The sequence below is a fragment of the Antedon bifida genome, chromosome 10 (assembly GCF_963402885.1).
Source record: "Antedon bifida chromosome 10, ecAntBifi1.1, whole genome shotgun sequence".
Classification (NCBI taxonomy): Eukaryota; Metazoa; Echinodermata; class Crinoidea; order Comatulida; family Antedonidae; genus Antedon; species Antedon bifida.
In genome coordinates, this window is record NC_136235.1 from 19,008,440 (window position 1) to 19,026,151 (window position 17,712).

The 17,712-nt window shown below is 32.0% G+C and overlaps 3 protein-coding genes across 9 annotated transcripts in view; 2 read left to right on the forward strand and 1 right to left on the reverse strand.

The window, feature by feature from the left end:
- Window positions 1–6,292, forward strand: part of LOC144854286 (otoferlin-like) — a 43,819-nt gene extending 37,527 nt beyond the window's left edge. For 4 of the 6 annotated variants that reach the window (XM_078712211.1, XM_078712214.1, XM_078712217.1 and 1 more), the window contains one exon: window positions 436–955. In XM_078712211.1, coding sequence (XP_078568337.1) covers window positions 436–616 — 181 coding nt within the window. In that variant the 3' untranslated portion in view covers window positions 617–955. Of the gene's footprint in view, window positions 1–435; window positions 956–3,562 lie in introns of those variants that run through there. The other 2 variants (XM_078712212.1, XM_078712215.1) reach the window with 1 other exon arrangement.
- A 1,758-nt stretch (window positions 6,293–8,050) lies between these two features.
- Window positions 8,051–9,788, reverse strand: LOC144854348 (acyl-coenzyme A thioesterase 13-like). 2 transcript variants are annotated; one of them, XM_078712301.1, is made up of 3 exons: window positions 9,616–9,788; window positions 8,926–9,110; window positions 8,051–8,286 (listed from the first exon to the last, which is right to left on the reverse strand). In XM_078712301.1, exons 1-3 carry the CDS (start codon window positions 9,709–9,711, stop codon window positions 8,130–8,132), a joined length of 438 nt encoding a protein of 145 aa, XP_078568427.1. In that variant the 5' UTR covers window positions 9,712–9,788; the 3' UTR covers window positions 8,051–8,129. The 2 variants fall into 2 exon arrangements, with proteins under 2 accessions (XP_078568427.1, XP_078568428.1); XM_078712302.1 differs by lacking the exon at window positions 9,616–9,788 and adding an exon at window positions 9,440–9,567.
- Window positions 9,789–10,610: 822 nt separating this feature from the next.
- Window positions 10,611–17,588, forward strand: LOC144854302 (uncharacterized). Its single transcript, XM_078712242.1, has 5 exons — window positions 10,611–11,771; window positions 13,041–13,729; window positions 14,231–14,302; window positions 14,932–15,158; window positions 15,740–17,588. The coding sequence occupies exons 1-5, from the start codon at window positions 10,776–10,778 to the stop codon at window positions 15,943–15,945; spliced, it is 2,190 nt and encodes a 729-aa protein (XP_078568368.1). The 5' UTR covers window positions 10,611–10,775; the 3' UTR covers window positions 15,946–17,588.
- The last annotated feature ends 124 nt before the right edge of the window (window positions 17,589–17,712 follow it).

Below are 17,712 nucleotides of genomic sequence, written 5' to 3' on the forward strand. Positions count from 1 at the left end.
CCAGCATATTTACAGACCCACACATGAAATATATGTGTGGCGCACATTGTTAAAAACAGCTTTTTGAAATATAATTCAAAGCAAAGGAACAGTAAAAGAAATAACAAACAAACGGAAAATGGAGAAACCTCTGTTATGATAATATATGAAGCAAGACACGAACATTTCATGCATGTCATAACAAGGGTAAATCATACTTAAATGACAAATAGAAAGTATAAATTAGTTCATAACCTAATTTTGTTTTCTCGCACGTTGGAAACAAATATTTTAACATACAGTATTTATGAAATTAAATTGACTTGCTAGCTTGCAAGTGCATTTTATATCTATCTACTTATTTCAATTCCTTTTTGTTTTTTTTCTTAGTGTATACTAACCAAAATCCAATAAACTAATACTCCATCTTTTTTTCTTTTCTTTTCCCTCCTTCAGCCGCCCTGACCTTACCGGTAACTGGTTGCTTGGCCCTCTTGCCAGTCTTAAGTATCTGATATGTAATCGTTTTTTGTCTTTTCTTATCAAATTGCTTATAATGTCGTTAATCATGGCCGTGTTTGCATTGTTTGTATATAGTGCTCCTGGTTACACTGTCAAAAAGATTATGGGTGCATAAAATAAACAATACAATATACTGGTGTTGTCACATTAACAGAAAATGACATTATGATAGATTGTCACATTAACAGAAAATGACATTCTGATAGATTGTCACTAACAGAAAATGACATTCTGATAGATTGTCACATTAATTAACAGAAAATGACATTCTGATAGATTGTCACATTAATTAACAGAAAATGACATTCTGATAGATTGTCACATTAACAGAAAATGACATTCTGATAGATTGTCACATTAACAGAAAATGACATTCTGATAGATTGTCACATTAATTAACAGAAAATGACATTCTGATATGTTGTAACAAAATGAACATTCTTTCTGATACATTTTCCCACAAAATGAATTAATGTAAATGAAGTACAAATTTTTAAATAAATTTAAATACAAAGTAAAATGTATTCAATTCCATATATATTTTATTTTAAGTTTGTTCAGTATTAATAATTAATATTATAATAATTATATGTAAAATTAATACAATATATTTTACTTTTGTTTATTGTTAAAATTGTGGCTACTGACTTAAAGATTTTCATTTCCCTCCTTAAATATTATTATTATTTACGCCAACTACATATTAAATTTATTCATTTATGAATAAGGTAGCTTTGAAATATTTTAGTTAGGTGCAGGGATGTGAATTTGAATACAATTATTTGCATTTTTTTTTATTAATTTGAAAAAACAAATATATAATTACCTATTTTGTGTCATCAACTAAGTAAGTATAACAATACATAATAATTGTTAAAGTTGTTTAAAATTAAGTTTATTAAGTGCACCAACTATATACAATAAATATTTTGGCAGGACTGACAAGTTGTATAAAGATGTACAAGAATAAAGTGTTAAAGAATAAATATACTATAAGAAATATATAAGGAAGTATTTTATTTGTATACATTGCTTAAATCTAGACTATCCAGTACTTAGAACGATTTTAAACACAAGACTTGTTGGCTACTAATATCTCATTAATAGTGTCTTGTTACATCGATCCAATATAAAACAAAAACTTTGGATTGGGGTGGTGCGGATCTACATGGCCCCTGGAGTTCAGCATAGTACAGTATCTGTCTGGTAATTAGGACTTTTAAGGGTGGTACTGAGTTGTACAATAAAGGTCCCTGGAAGTTGCTACCTTGTCCCTGGGTGTTGTATAATACAGTATCTATCTAGTTCCTAGAAGTTTCTACCTGGCACCTAGGAGTTATGAAATACAGTATCTACCTGGTTCCTGAAGTTGCTACCTGGTCCCTGGGAGTTATACAATACAGTGTCTACCTGTTTCTTGGAAGTTGCTACCTGGTCCCTGGGAGTTGCTACCTGGTCCCTGGAAGTTGTATAATACAGTATCTACCTGGCCTGGGAGTTATGCAATACAGTATCTACCTGGCCTGGGAGTTATGCAATACAGTATCTACCTGGTTCCTGGAAGTTGCTACCTGGTCCCTCGGAGTTGTACAGTATCTACATGGTTCCTGGCAGTTGCTACCTGGCCTGGGAGTTATGCAATACAGTATCTACCTGGTTCCTGGAAATTGCTACCTGGTCCCTGGGAGTTGTACAGTATCTACCTGGTAACTTTAAGTTGAGGGTGGTTCTTTTCAGAGCTCTGCCATCATGGTTGAACTTTGTTTCTAGAAAAAGTACAGTAGAAAAGAGCCGTTTGGTTCCAGAAATAGCTATGGTTTTGGTTTTGTTTCTGTTTCAGTTTTATGAATGGTTATTGTGGATTACAGGTACTCTTATTTGATCTCTGTCTGTATGTTTCTTATTATCTATAATTGTTTATCTATTTTATATTATTAGGCCACTTCTAAGAATCAATCAAAAGAATAATTTTGATCTATATAACAACTTATTAAACATTTTTTGTAGTTGCAGTTTGTGTTGTAATAAAATTGTATATGACTACAGTACAGTATAATACCATTGCTCGAGTATAATCTCGCCCCTAATTTTGACTAAAACCAGATGCATAGTTAATGCAATTCAAGTATTATTCCACCTCATAATCTTCCCCAAATTACATATATATATATAATATATAGGCCCATGGGAATATACTTGGTATTATACTGTACAGTACTTGATTTTGATTATTTATTAACTTTTTGTTTCTTGTTGTTGGTTAATTATGCTAATTTTTATTACTTTTTTAAATATTTGGTTATGTATTTTTAATATAAAAAATAATATTGTGTATTAGGTGGAGGAAATTATTTATTTAATTGCTTTATAACTTGTTTACTACAAGGTTCAATCAAGATATAATAATAAATCTAAAACCATGTAAACACTCACATAATTGTGTAAACAACAAAAACATGTTCAAAATCAGAAAACACTATAAATAACTAATTATCCCCGATTTAAAGATATATTTTTTTAATATAAAATATAAAACATTGTAACGACATTGATAATAACGAGCGTTTATGTGATATACGCCCATTTTTTACTGATATTCAATGAATTATTACCATAATTTAAACAAAATAGTATTTTTCTATGAAAAATGTATTGTTCCTTTGATGTATACTTTTTTCATTAGGCAGTTTTGGTTATCTTTTTTTTTTTTTATGTCTTTAGGCAATGTGGCCAAGGATTACCAATAGTGAATTAATCACTGTCCTATCAGATAGGTGGTAATCCCCCTGATACAGGGGCTATTTTGTGAACCAGTTCACCGGGGTATCCCCTACTCTTAACGAATAATGAACTTATACCATTATGAAAATCTTCCATAGCACCACAAATATTTAACAACGCTTGTTCTGCTTCACCACTGATGAAAAATAAATGGACTTTACCAATGTTTTATATTTTATAAGAAATCCTAACCCTAACCTTTTTTATAACATTTAGTACATGTTTATCATTAAACATTAGATTATTTTTTTCTTACTATCTACTTTTTTTCTAATTTCAGACGTCCAGATACTTCGTTCAGTTGGCTGATGAACCCGTGGAAATCTTTCCGTTACATCCTGTTTGACCGGCTTAAGTGGATTTTACTCAAACTGTTTTTGTTTGCTTTATTAATAGCATTTATTGTTTTATTTATCTATGCCTCTCCTGGTTATCTGGTGAAAAAGATTCTAGGGGCGTAGAAAAACAGTTGTCATGAACCTTTGAACAAACAAACACACATGACAAAACATTGAACACTATCAAACTTTATATTACAAAAAAAATGTGATGTGTCCATACATGGTAGTGATATGCTCAAATACGGTAGTGATATGTCAGCATCATGTCCATATTTGGGCACAAATTTTTTGACACATACAGTTTGATAGTGTAGACAGAGCTTTAGATTTATTGAGAGTATTCCTACCTTTGGACATGGACAAAATAATATAGTGATGTGATAATAATGATTATTGGCTTAACACCAGTTTGGTGCATAATTCAAATGGCTCAAAATACAATGTTTATTAGGAGTGACTGATGGACGCAGGGAGGTATAAAAATATATATATTATTACTTTTATACCTCCCTGGATGGAATGTGGTTTGGTGAGTGACTGAGCCATCAAAATTAGCTTTAATTAGTTATTGATTAACTAATCGATTGATTGATATTGCTTATTTAAAAGCTTTAATTCATTATTTTTATTGTGTATATTATATAAATTTTTATAAAAGTTTCTGCATAGAATAGGGGGCACATTTTTTTTTAATAAAAAGTACAGACTCAGTTGAGCTTCTTCTAAATGAAGTGCTTTTAAAGGGTAATTAGATAAATAGACTTTAACTAGAATATTATGTATATATTTTATAATAACTTTAATGCTGCTTGTGTGCTTAAACAAAACTCACCAGAATTGTAATAATATTATCAAGATATTTATTTTCTCATATCATATTGTTTAAAGCTTTGTTAACACGGCAAACCTTTGTTAACACGGTAACCTTTGTTAACACGGCAATAACGTCATGGAATCACCTGCCAAAATTGATACAGTGTTCAGAAAACATAAATCAATTCAAAAGAAATATCAGGAAACATCTCAAAGAGGTTATGCTAGAAAGATTATAATTTATATTTTTTTATTGTTACTACATGTGTTCTGTTTATATTGTAAATGTTTATTCTTGGTGTTTGTTATCCTTAAGGGCCACAATGGAAATAAGTTTGACCTTTGGTTACTTTTTTGTGTTACCCTGAATTCATTCTTTGTATTTTTTTTATGTTGTGATTTTATGAATTCGAATAAAGAAATAAAAGAAAGCTAAATTATACCCCAAAACACACTATTATTCACAGCAACTCGACTGTAAACTAATAGTGAATGAATATTGTCTACCTTACCAAGGGTAGTAACCATTTGATGGAAATTTGACATTTTTTTAAGTTTTCTTTTTAAATACATGTTTCGTTCCAAATCACTTTTATCAATTCCTGATATTGATATTTCTTTGCTCTCTGTTGTGTTCATAGATAGTCATAACGTTTGTTTTCAACTCACCGTTTATACTGAAAGTGCTGTTAAATTAATAATTGAATATATATTTTTATATAATAATTTGTAATATATAATTTTCAATTTAAATTTTTTTTTTAAAGGTATCATATCGCAATATTATGTATATTTTAATATATATATTTTAATAATGTATTTGATGTGTGCTTATATCTAAAACTATATTTATGGAAGTTTACAGTTCATATTTTATTTTAAATTAAGTAATTTGTTTTGATTTGTTGCAGGGTATACTATCTTTCAATTGTATTTGTACATATTGCGCATGCGTACCAAATTAAAATACATTTTGTATGATAGTTGGGAAATTAAATGTTGAAATAACGGTTTTCAATTAAAAGAAGCCTATTCTATACTAACCATGTAATAATTGGCCCTGCTATACATTACCATTATGTACATTATCTCCCAAAATATGGACACTTATGGGTTGGCCTACGGTGTTATGTTTTCAGTAAAGGTCAGTTTTCCTTTAGGGGAAAAAATGGCCTTTTCTCCATATGTTCCATTATATTCCATTTCACGGAATGGAAGCGAAGTTGTCTTGTTATGCAATTGAAAATCAAATTTAACGGCGCCGTCTGTGAATGTAGCTTAAATATTAGTTAATAACACATTATAAGGTTTTGTTTAAAATTTCATTTTGTCCATATCTCTTTTTGTTTTTAGCCGACGAGACAAGTTTTTCTTCACGAACCCTTTCAGAGGATTGTACCACCTACTTTGGGTTCAACATCGCTGTCTGATCATCAAAATATTAATCATTTCTCTTATTATATTGTTTATTGCTTTGCTTTTGTATTCAATGCCTGGCTATACAGTCAAGGCACTGTTTGGTGTATGAAATAGAGTGCAATGAGGTACGTCTTCCAGATATCTTGTGTGACCAATGTGGACACGATACGTCTTCCAGATATCTTCTGTGACCAAAGTGGACGCGATACGTCTTCCAGATTTCTTACAATACCGCATGCTGTTGTCGCTAAACATGATTCTGCAGTGCACATGTATCTGGTGATTATTAATTCCTATATAGAATAATTTACCCACGCATTCTTCTCAATGAAAAGCGTAGACAACTAGGGGTTAGGTTTGGGAACAAAGGGTGTCTTACTCTTACTGTTATTATTTGGACCATGATGGTCAATAGCGATCTTCATTATGTTATAGATTCAGCTTTTACAATTATTTAAATAAAAATGTAATTTAGTTGTATTCTATTATGTAATATATAACTAGTTTATAAATTTATAATACTGAAATGTGTAAAACAATTTTTTTTCTTTTTGACGTAACTAGTTACTATAGCTCTATAAGATGATGATAACACAATATATGCGCATATATGGCATTATTATCGCATAATCATTGAATTTTAAAAAGTGGATATTTTGGCCATTTTTCGAAAAAATCCCTGTACTATAGTACAGGAAAATTTTCGAAAAATGACCAAATTTCGATCCTTTTATTTTTCGACAAAACTAGTTACTATGGCTCTATAAGATGATGATAACACAATATATTCGCATATATGGCAATATTATCGCATAATTATTGAATTTTAAAAAGTGGATATTTTTGGAATTTTTCGAAAAAAATCCCTGTACTATAGTACAGGGAAATTTTCGAAAAATGACCAAATTTCGACCCTTTTATTTTTCGACACAACTAGTTACTATGGCTCTATAAGATGATGATAACACTATATATGCGCATATATGGCAATATTATAGCATAATTATTGAATTTTAAAAAGTGGATATTTTGGGCATTTTTCGAAAAAATCCCTCTACTATAGTACAGGGAAATTTTCGAAAAATGCCCAAATTTCGACCCTTTTATTTTTCGACAAAACTAGTTACTATGGCTCTATAAGATGATGATAACACAATATATGCGCATATATGGCAATATTATCGCATAATTATTGAATTTTAAAAAGTGGATAATTTGGTCATTTTTCGAAAAATTCCCTGTACATAGTACAGGGAAATTTTCGAAAAATGACCAAATGTCGACCCTTTTATTTTTCGACAAAACTAGTTACTATGACTCTATAAGATGATGGTAGCACAATATATGCGCATATATGGCAATATTATCGCATAATTATTGAATTTTAAAAAGTGTGTATTTAGGGCATTTTTCGAAAAAAATCCCTGTACTATAGTACAAGGACATTTTCGAAAAATGCCCAAACTTCGATCCTTTTATTTTTCGACAAAACTAGTTACTATGGCTCTATAAGATGATCATAACACAATATATGCGCATATATGGCCATATTATCGCATAATTATTGAATTTTAAAAAGTGGATATTTTGGGCATTTTTGGAAAAAAATTCCTGTGCTATAATAGTACAGGGAAATTTTCGAAAAATGCCCAAATTTCGACCCTTTTATTTTTCGACAAAACTAGTTACTATGGCTCTATAAGATGATGATAACACTATATATGCGCATATATGGCAATATTATCGCATAATTATTGAATTTTAAAAAGTGGGTATTTTAGGCATTTTTCGAAAAATGCCCAAATTTCGACCCTTTTATTTTTCGACAAAACTAGTTACTATGGCTCTATAAGATGATGATAACACTATATATGCGCATATATGGCAATATTATCGCATAATCATTGAATTTTAAAAAGTGGATATTTTGGCCATTTTTCGAAAAAAATCCCTGTACTATAGAACAGGGAAATTTTCGAAAACTGACCAAATTTCGATCCTTTTATTCTTCGACAAAACTAGTTACTATGGCTCTATAAGATGATGATAACACTATATATGCGCATATATGGCAATATTATCGCATAATTATTGAATTTTAAAAAGTGGATATTTTGGGCATTTTTCGAAAAAATCCCTGTGCTATAGCACAGTAGAAGACTATAAATATGCAATTTTAAAAGGGAGAGTTTTTCAATTAAAACTGATTTTATTTATTTTTTATTCTACTTATATAATTATATATATAATTTCATTCTGCATAAATAAACTATACTATGATGAGCCTACATGTTTGACATGTTGTCCCGTTGCCAGGACAACGCCGTCACTGTTCGTAAGTTGAGCTTCGGTGAAAGCCAATGTTCTTCCTTGTTTCATAACCTTGCCATCTATTGTAACCTCGTCCCCTGGCTTGGCAGCTTTATGAAAACTACAAGTCAAACAAATAAGGAAATCATTATTCATATTCAAATAAACACCCGCTTTGAATCAACACCTCTTTCAAATAAATGCCCCTGTGGCCTTTATTTATTTCCTCGATATAAACGCCCGCCACATGCATGTATATTAAAAATATTGTATTACAACACATTTCTATTTGTAATAGAATTCATTGATTGACATGATCTACAAATTACCAAGCATTTTTATACAATTTGTCAGGGTGGGTGCGGAGTTATATAATTGGGACCAATTTCATAAAATGATTATAATCCGTCTCAACATTTATAAACGTATCTGGTGCTTCGCAACGAAGCTGTGGCTTTTAGATCAAGTTGGATAATTTCAATTGGTTTACCAGGTTCATGAATACGGCAAATTTCTTCTACGTTTAAAAATGTTGAGACGTATTATAATTATTTTACATAAACGACAAGACTGGAGTATATAATTGTTAATTTATTTATAAGACCCTATAAAATGTGGAACCCCCTCCCCCATCCCCCTTTCTTCTTTTTTTTAATTGTGTTGTATTTTTCCATATCTTGGGGTATGTTACCATATTACACTAAAAAAACACACATGCCTGCCCTCACAATGAACATGTTCTCTTACTAGGCCTACTTACCTTACATTGAGATTGACTGACACGCCAGCAGTGCCAGCTTCAGTCGATAGTAAAGCAAACGTTGTAACTGAATCTATCAATGTTGATATATATCCACCATGCATTGTGCCATACATATTTAGGTGTTCTTCATCGACCTTTAACCTGCACACACAATGACCAGGTTTAGCTGACACCACTTGTATCTGTATTTAACAAATGGTGATGAAATGTTTTTAGACAAAATCAACATAAATGCTAATGCTTTGTTTTAAGGTTATAGACTCTAAGTATGGCTTTGTTATGACATGGTTATGAGTTGCAAATGATCAATGCACCAAGTACAACGTATATGCTAGGCCTAGCTAGGAGGCACAGCCAGGCAACTTCCGGGTTATAATTAAAATTAGAAAATAAATAAATGTTTAATAAACATTAATAACTAATTAATTATTAATTAATGATTGTATCTATTAATTGACATCATACATACAAAGTCGTATTATATAATGAGCTAACTAAGCCTAAGCCTTACCCCGCGACCGAAGCCAAATAAACGATTCCTTCTCAATGTTCGCTGCGCTTCACCCTCTATGTATGTAAACATCTAACATGTAGAACATTGGGGCCTAGCTAGTTTGACGTGGGAATCTAAAAATGAATAATCATAATGGGCTTAATATAGACCTAGTGATAGTTTAACTAACTCACATTCCTTAAAACCCTGTCATATCGTTTAGTATTTGCCACATGTTGAGTAATTTGTTTAATTGCTTGAAATGTTGCATTACTTTTCGACCCTGCCATGATGTTTTTGTATAAAATGATATGGGTGGATGAACAACTTCAGGTCCCATGACCATGACGTCATAAATCCAGGTGCGCGAAATGTATGCAGTTCAGTGTCTTTTTTGCTTTAAATTACAGTTTTTTGTTTTGTTTTTGTCAAAATGAATACAGTAACTATTATACATTAATAGCATATTCAACAACAACATGTTTTGATATTTCTTTCTGGCGGACAAATTTAAAATTAAGCCGGTAGCCTGTTGGCCTACTTAGGCCTACTACAAACAGAGCTAACTGCGCGCACGCTTTATCTGACGCAATGGAGAAAGGTATATTGCTAAACAACAATGATAACATGACTATTCATAGTTAATTAAATAGCGTGTAGTTGAGCGAAATAGACGTTTGAGCAATTTGTCTACGGAAAAAGAAATAATCTCCCAAGATGAAATTTTAAGGGATGGTGGTGGGTAGGGGTAAACTTACCGGTGAAACTGCGCATATGCAATTTGTAAATATTATACGCAGAAACTCATAAATATTTCAAATTACACTATAAGTAAAATATCATATTACTGTAATAAAACTATAGCCTCTTATCAGTTTATTATTGTAGGCACGCGAGGAGTTCGAGTGATACTTTTGTATTTAATAACAGACATAAGTAATAATTGAAAGGTGCCTATCTCAACATTTACCTCTATACGAATCTCGTTTATAGTTATGTGTCCAGGATGTTGTCGCTAATTATTATATAGGCATTTTGAAGTACAGAATTCCTATAGCGATATTCAACGATAAAAGTTCAAAGGAAATACAGTATAATTATACTAACAATGGTACGACAAAAAACATTTCTACGCTTCGTCACCGCTCACAACAAGATTTCAAAGACTACTAATAACACTTCCATGAACTACAATGTTTTTGCGGAAATATAATTGCGGTGTTCAAAGTTCAGTATAAATACATTCGATCGACTATATACACAGTCGGTTTCGTTGGCGTGTTTGATTTATGAATATAGCACGTATATTCCTGTTTTCGTTTGTATTTTTTGGTGACGATGAAGTACAGTCGGAATGAGCGAGAAGAGCGTCAAACCTGTAAGCTTTAAACAGTTCATTCAGACGGCTAAAATTCCGCAAGTTTTTGAGGTACAAGATGGTTGTTACGGCAGTGTGTTGGGCGTATCATCGAGAGATTTCTCAAAAGGAGAAATATTTCGCGCGGAATCAATCGATCATGTTGTGAATGTGACATTTTCTGATACATACAGTATATCCAGTCAGAAGGGGCTTATCACACTCCCCTTGGAATTTAAAGGATTATTCAGTCCAGTGGTTGGTACAGATAAGACGTTAAAAACTATCAAAAGTATAGTGTCTGACGTTGATTTCCCATGCACTGCATATTGCTATGAAGATATCAAAGTTTCAGGTAGGCATACTACACTTCCTAAAGGCACCAGAGTTGATTTTATTAAATCAACAACGTTCAAAGGACATGATAATGTGTATGTACTTGGTACATATTATTCGACAGCAACGTCGCCAAAGAACATACTCATTGGAATCGAAACCAATGGTTATTTTGATGTATCTAAAAAGCATTACACTTTAAGAGAACTATTGCCACGAATGCCAATTCAAGTATTTCAAGTAACCAATACATCATCTACTGAAAGCCAATTTATACCAGGTCTACCTGATAATTTTAACGATTGTCTATTTCTGTCCAAAATTGACGTTATAAATTGCCGGCCCGTAGTCGACACTGCTACAGTCATCAGGATACCAATAGAAACTGATTTTACAGTTACGAAAATCATTCTACCAGATGATCACTTTAATACAACTAAAAATATACACGATATAGTGAAACGTGAAACACATTATCCGATATGTGTGGAGGTAGTCGACTTTGACGATTCATTGAAAATAAGTGGTATTATGCGGGACTTACAAACAGAACAGTTATTAATAGTGGATGGAGTTGATGAAGTTGAAAAGGTCCTTACAATGGGTACAGAACGCTACTTTACAATACCTACTGAAACATACAAAGGTAGCTTTAAGGTAGGTCGATGTTTATTCAAACAATTCACAATTATTCAATATATCAAACATAAAAGAAGTGGGGGTATTAATAACTATTGTATGCCAATATCATTACATATCCTTTTCATTTCTGTCTTCTTTGTGAAATCTAATAGTTGGTAGAGCAACAACAACAAAGAAAGAAAGAACACTAATTCCTCTTCTCAAATTTCTTCTACTTCAGTTAATGTTTTCTATATCATATCCCTATCAGACGCGGAAATGTACAGTATAAAACTCGACCAACATATTATAATTTGTATGTTTTTATTTTTCATTTTTGAAAATAATATTCCTTCCCGTTGGAGCTATACTGGACAGGAAACTACCTAAAGCATCATATGTAATTGTTGTCATTATTCCTGTATCTACATCTCTCAATTCCTTTAATCTATTATATTTTACTTCTCAAATTTCTTCAAATTCAGTTAATGTTTCCTATAGGCCTATCATATCCCTTTCATGTAAAACTCGACCAATATATTATAATTTGTATGTTGTTTTTAAATTTGTTTAATAATATTCCTTCTCGTTGGAGATGTCTCAGAAAGAATTACATCCGCACAACCTTCCTATACTAGACAGGAAACTGTCTTTGCTACCTAAGCATAATGTGTTGTTGTCATTTCTGTATCTACAATCCACAAGGAATCGGGAAGCTCGTCCCAATTGAAAAAAAGCATGACATAGCGTAGTAACTTTCACAGAAAGTAAGCTCAGTCACGCAACCTGTTATTATTGAAACAGAAAGTATCGCTATATGAATCTTCCTCATAAGCATAAATGCTATTAAAACAACACGTCAAATTTTAAAAGAAAGAGAAAGATTGCCACATCTTCCCTCCCTTATAAATGCACTAGGCTCGCTTAGTACGAGACATCGAACTTAAGCTCTGTTTACAGAATCAAACTTTATTTGACAAAAAAATGTGCCCATATATGGACATGGGATGTCATATCACTACCATATTTGGGAATATAACTAATTTGGACACATCACACTTTTGTTGTCAAACTAGTTTGATAGTGTAGACAGGGTTAAGTTCTATGATTGTTTTCACATTTTTCAGTCGTCGGTTACCTTCTTTGTTTAAAATAATAGAATAAAAAACTGCTATCTTATATTCTACAAAAATAACGTGATTATTCACTATTCGATGTTTAGTATGATAATACATTATAGGTAATCTAAGTTTTTATTTGAATTATAAAATATATAACCAAAAGAACTATTTCAATTATTTGTAGGTTGTTCCTAAAATATGTCAAACTGCAGATGAAATGTGGCAAAATCATTCCGGGAAGAAGTTAAGAGTGACGGAGAATTACATCGTTTCAAACTCTGATATAGATTCGATATATATAGGAGACATATTAGTACCAAAAGAGATGGGAATTGTTTCATTCGAGAGGGAGGAATGTGAGGTTATCATCTGCTCACGTCAATCCGATGTTCCAGGACGTTCTAAAACCGTTAATGTACCTTCTTACGCCGTAGGTGGCTTTGAAGAAATTGATTGTACTGACGAAACTTTTAATCTCTCTCGGCTACCCTGTGAGCTACCATTCACAGCAAGATTACACTCAACTCCACAACAACGTAAACACAATGAAGACGATGTTATTTTACGCGATGAAGGTTGCTTAAAATTTGAAATGACCTATTCTGAGACTGATATTTTTGTTAGTATTTTTGACGAAAGTAAAAATACTACAACGCATCGGTTCTTTATTCCAGAGCATACATTAGTCAGAGTGAAAAAGAGGAATATACCATTGGGTTACAGACAAGGAATGTCTAGTGCAGCACATGAAAGACTGATGGTTGACGTCATGTCAGAATCGGACTTTAAGTCAATGTGCCTCACTCACCAAGCGTACGCTGAGCCAACTCAGTTACCACCTCCTATACCCCCTCGACTCGATACTGTAAAAAAGTAAGAAAGTAATATTTGTAAAATCAAACCGCAATATATAGTTTCACTTGCATTTCCTAACACGATCTCCACACACGACAATATTCCCATCATAGGAAAATAATACACAATACAGCAACTCATGTGTATCACGCATGTGGTGCCTGTATTATGTAATATAAGGTTAGTGGTTATAGTCTTGATGCTAGGTGGGACACACGTGATCTGATTTTGTAGAATGTTCCTAGTCGGAATCTATACTTTTTACCGATAATCCTAAATCGGGTACTAGCCCATCGGTTGTAAAATGAACTTGTATTCATCAGGTTCATCAGGTGCATCAACATAATTTGTATGCATGAAGAAGAGTGATTCCCTGCACAAACGAATCTAGAAATTGCTTGTATTTCATTGAAGTACAAACTGATTTTATCTAAGGTTTCGTAGAAATCTTATTTGATAGTTAAGTTGCAGAGACAAGGCAATAATATTCATACCTATACATATATTTTATTCTTTCAGAAGACAACCACAATCTAGTAGAAACCCGTCGTCATCCGACTCTGACAATGACTACGACAAGCCTGATCTCGGGTAGGCCTACGGTAGCATTTGTGTTCCATTTTTGTTGGTGCCAACCCTAAAATGTGTCCACTTGTTGTCTTGTCACAATAGTATTCCAAATAACAAAAACAATACAAACTTAAACATAAGCCTAATAATTAAAGATTTATTGTCCCCCTAAAAATTTATTTTTGTTAAATTGAATGTTGAATATGCCATTTTAATGTCACATAATAGTTATTCACTTTTACAAAAATCTGGATCGAAAAAAAAAATAATTTTCCTGAAAAAAAAATGCAATGCAAATAATACCTAAATTGTTTTTGGTCAAAATTAACTATCTTTTTATAAGTGAAATTTGTTTTCTACAGAAGTGAGTAGGCCTAAGTTTATTAAAACTGCAAAATTGCCTATTCAAAGTCTGATTTTATTAATCTTTATTTTTCATGTTTTTGGGGACAACACATCTTTAAAATTAGTTATTTGAATTGCATATTATATAGCCTATAAATATATTATTATTTTTCAAAAATACGTCACTCTGTACCTTAGTAACGATAGAGACGATTGGTTCACCTAGCATTCTTTCATTGAATATTGTCCGATCACTTGTTTGTTGTAGCTGCTAAGCCACTATTCTGTTTATTTTTGTTTTACAGCAAAATTGTACGCCCCTCAGATCACCCAGTTGGATACGTCGTACCAAAGAGTAGGCATTCGAAAAAGTTTACTTTAGGCCTGAACACTTTAAAGAGAAAGTTTAATAAAAAGAAAAAGAAAGGAGCTACTACACCGCCAGTTGATGAAACTGGTCAAGGTTACTATGAGTCTATTGATAGTGATGAAGACGCACATGACTATCTAGATCCAATTCCTGTCTCAAAAGGTAAGAAATGAAAAACTCTGGTGCATCATGCAAGCGTCACCGACACAATCTGTCATGGAAATATTTTTATTAATTTATATTTTTTTATTTTTGTTTAATAAGTCTATGCATTTGTAACTACTACAGTAATTTCAGATTTCTTCGGCGACCTCTGTGTGATTTTGTTTACTATTCCAGAATAGGCGATATTCGGTGTTTTGGTGTTACGATATTCGAATCTCTTCACTAAGTGGGAAAAAATCATATTTTAGTGTTATTTTCCGTGTTGTATTATTTTGTTTGTATATAATGGAATATTTATTCTGAAATAAGTGATCAATTAAATTCAAAACACATTAATAAACAAATAATATTATTATAAAGTGGTTTATGGGCCTTTATAAACATTGGAATAAGGAGACATTAACCCCACCTGTTCGGCAAGTATATTGTACATTAAGATTTATTACCAAAACAAAGTGAATAAAAAAGATGGAACCGAGAATGTAGAAAGGTCGAGTATGCAAATGTGATCCGATAGTTAATCATTGCTGATATTTTCAATAATATAGTATAACGTGTTCTTTCAATGTTTTATACAGTAGTACCAAATCCAGAAGTGGAACGTTTAGAGCACTTGTTAGCCGATCTAGATGTCAGCCCCGACGTTCTTGAAAAAGTACATGAACTTAAATTAACGGAACGTCAATTCATTCGACAACTAAAGACGGCTTCAGACGAAGAATTAATGCAACGTTTGAAATTAAAACGACTGGAAATAATCGCCCTGAAAGGAATATTGACGTGATGTTTACAAGATAACCGCGTGGCCTATACATGGAAGAATTACCGTAATGAATGAGTGTGAAATAGATTGCCTTGCTGCAATAGAGAGGAGCAACTGTGTATTTCAATATAGTCTTGATGAACTTGGAGCGAAGATATTTCTAGAAAGCATAATTATCTTCATCTTTAAATTATTTTTTTTTTCAAACCACTTTTGATAAAGGAAGGGTTAAGCCTTGTCTACACTATCAAACTTTATGTGACAAAAAATGTGATGTGCCAATATATGGACATGATGATGTAATATCACTTCCATATTTGAACATATCACAACCATATTTGGGCACATCACACTTTTTTGTCAAACTAGTTTGATAGTAGACAAAGCTTTACCGTACACTCTCTAAATACAGTTTGAAAAATAATACAATTTTAAAAAATGGTATAACCTGATTGTTAGATCTGTAGAAGAGATGGTACTTCTTTAGAAAAGATACTTTTGTGTTTTATTAATTAATTAATTAATTAATTAATTAATTCGATTACTCTAATTCACGAGTGATCGAATTTAAATCCTGCTGCAGCATTATACAAGTCCTATTTATTGTTATAATGTATATAGTATTTCCTGATAGATGTCCAAATACGGCAGTGTATAGCTGCAAATATATTTTTAGACCTACTAATTTAGTTATTAATTGGCACTACATTCATAATTAACTACTTCAGATACAGTACACCATGTGTTTCCAAAAAGGAGATAAAGTCAAGTTACTGATATAAAGCATTTTTTGGGGTTAATCAACTAAACAGTTTTACTCCAGAAGATCGGTTGTCTCACAATCGAAATGTTCAGACATTTTCAACTTGTTATTTGCAAACCTTAGTAGGCTTAATAGGCTTATTATAGTTCAGAACATTATGCAAAATGTCTGGAAATGGGCGTTTAGGCCTAGTCTTTCATAATCATTAACTAAATTATTCCCACCAGACAATTTGTAAATGGGCCTATAGTTGTATAACAAGAGCTCTCTGAGAACAAGACTATAATGTGATAAACAAGCTTATACAAATGGTTGTAATTTTACCATTCAATAGAAGATCAAAATATTCATTGATTTTGAACGTGTTTGTTTTGTGATTGTGATTGAAGTTAATTTCGTCTTTCGTTTATATCAGCGTATAATTGGCCTAACTCACCTTATAATTGGCCTAACGTAGATCTGTTTAGTATGCATATTATTGGTTGCAATCCATTCCAAAGGAATATCTAGATAATTTCGTCTATAGTTTTGTATCACTATCAACCTGATCATATATATTATGATTCGTATAATTGGCCTAAAATCACCGTATAGTTGACCTAAAGTAGATTTGTTTAGTATGCATATTATTGGACGAATATCTAGATAATTTACATTATGTCACTTATGCTCATATACCTTTCAAAGTCCGTAAAATTAGGGTAATAAGAAAAACTGTCTACTGTCCCGAGGGGAGTGAGAGCTCGATTGACCTATAGAATTGTTAGTAGTTGGGAGTTTGTTTCTTTATGTTCTCTCTGGAGGATTACACGAAAACCACCATGTCATACATTATAAGAACATCTTTATAATAATTACAGTAAATAAAATAATTTGTGTATATTTTCGCACTGAAGTGTTAGTGTTGCTCAAAGGTGTGCATTTTTTCTGGTTGTTTTACAGTATAGTTTTGATTTAGATTTTTGCTTATTCACTTGTATTTTTAGTAGTTCCAGAAACTGTCACCCACATAATGTGTCACCTTT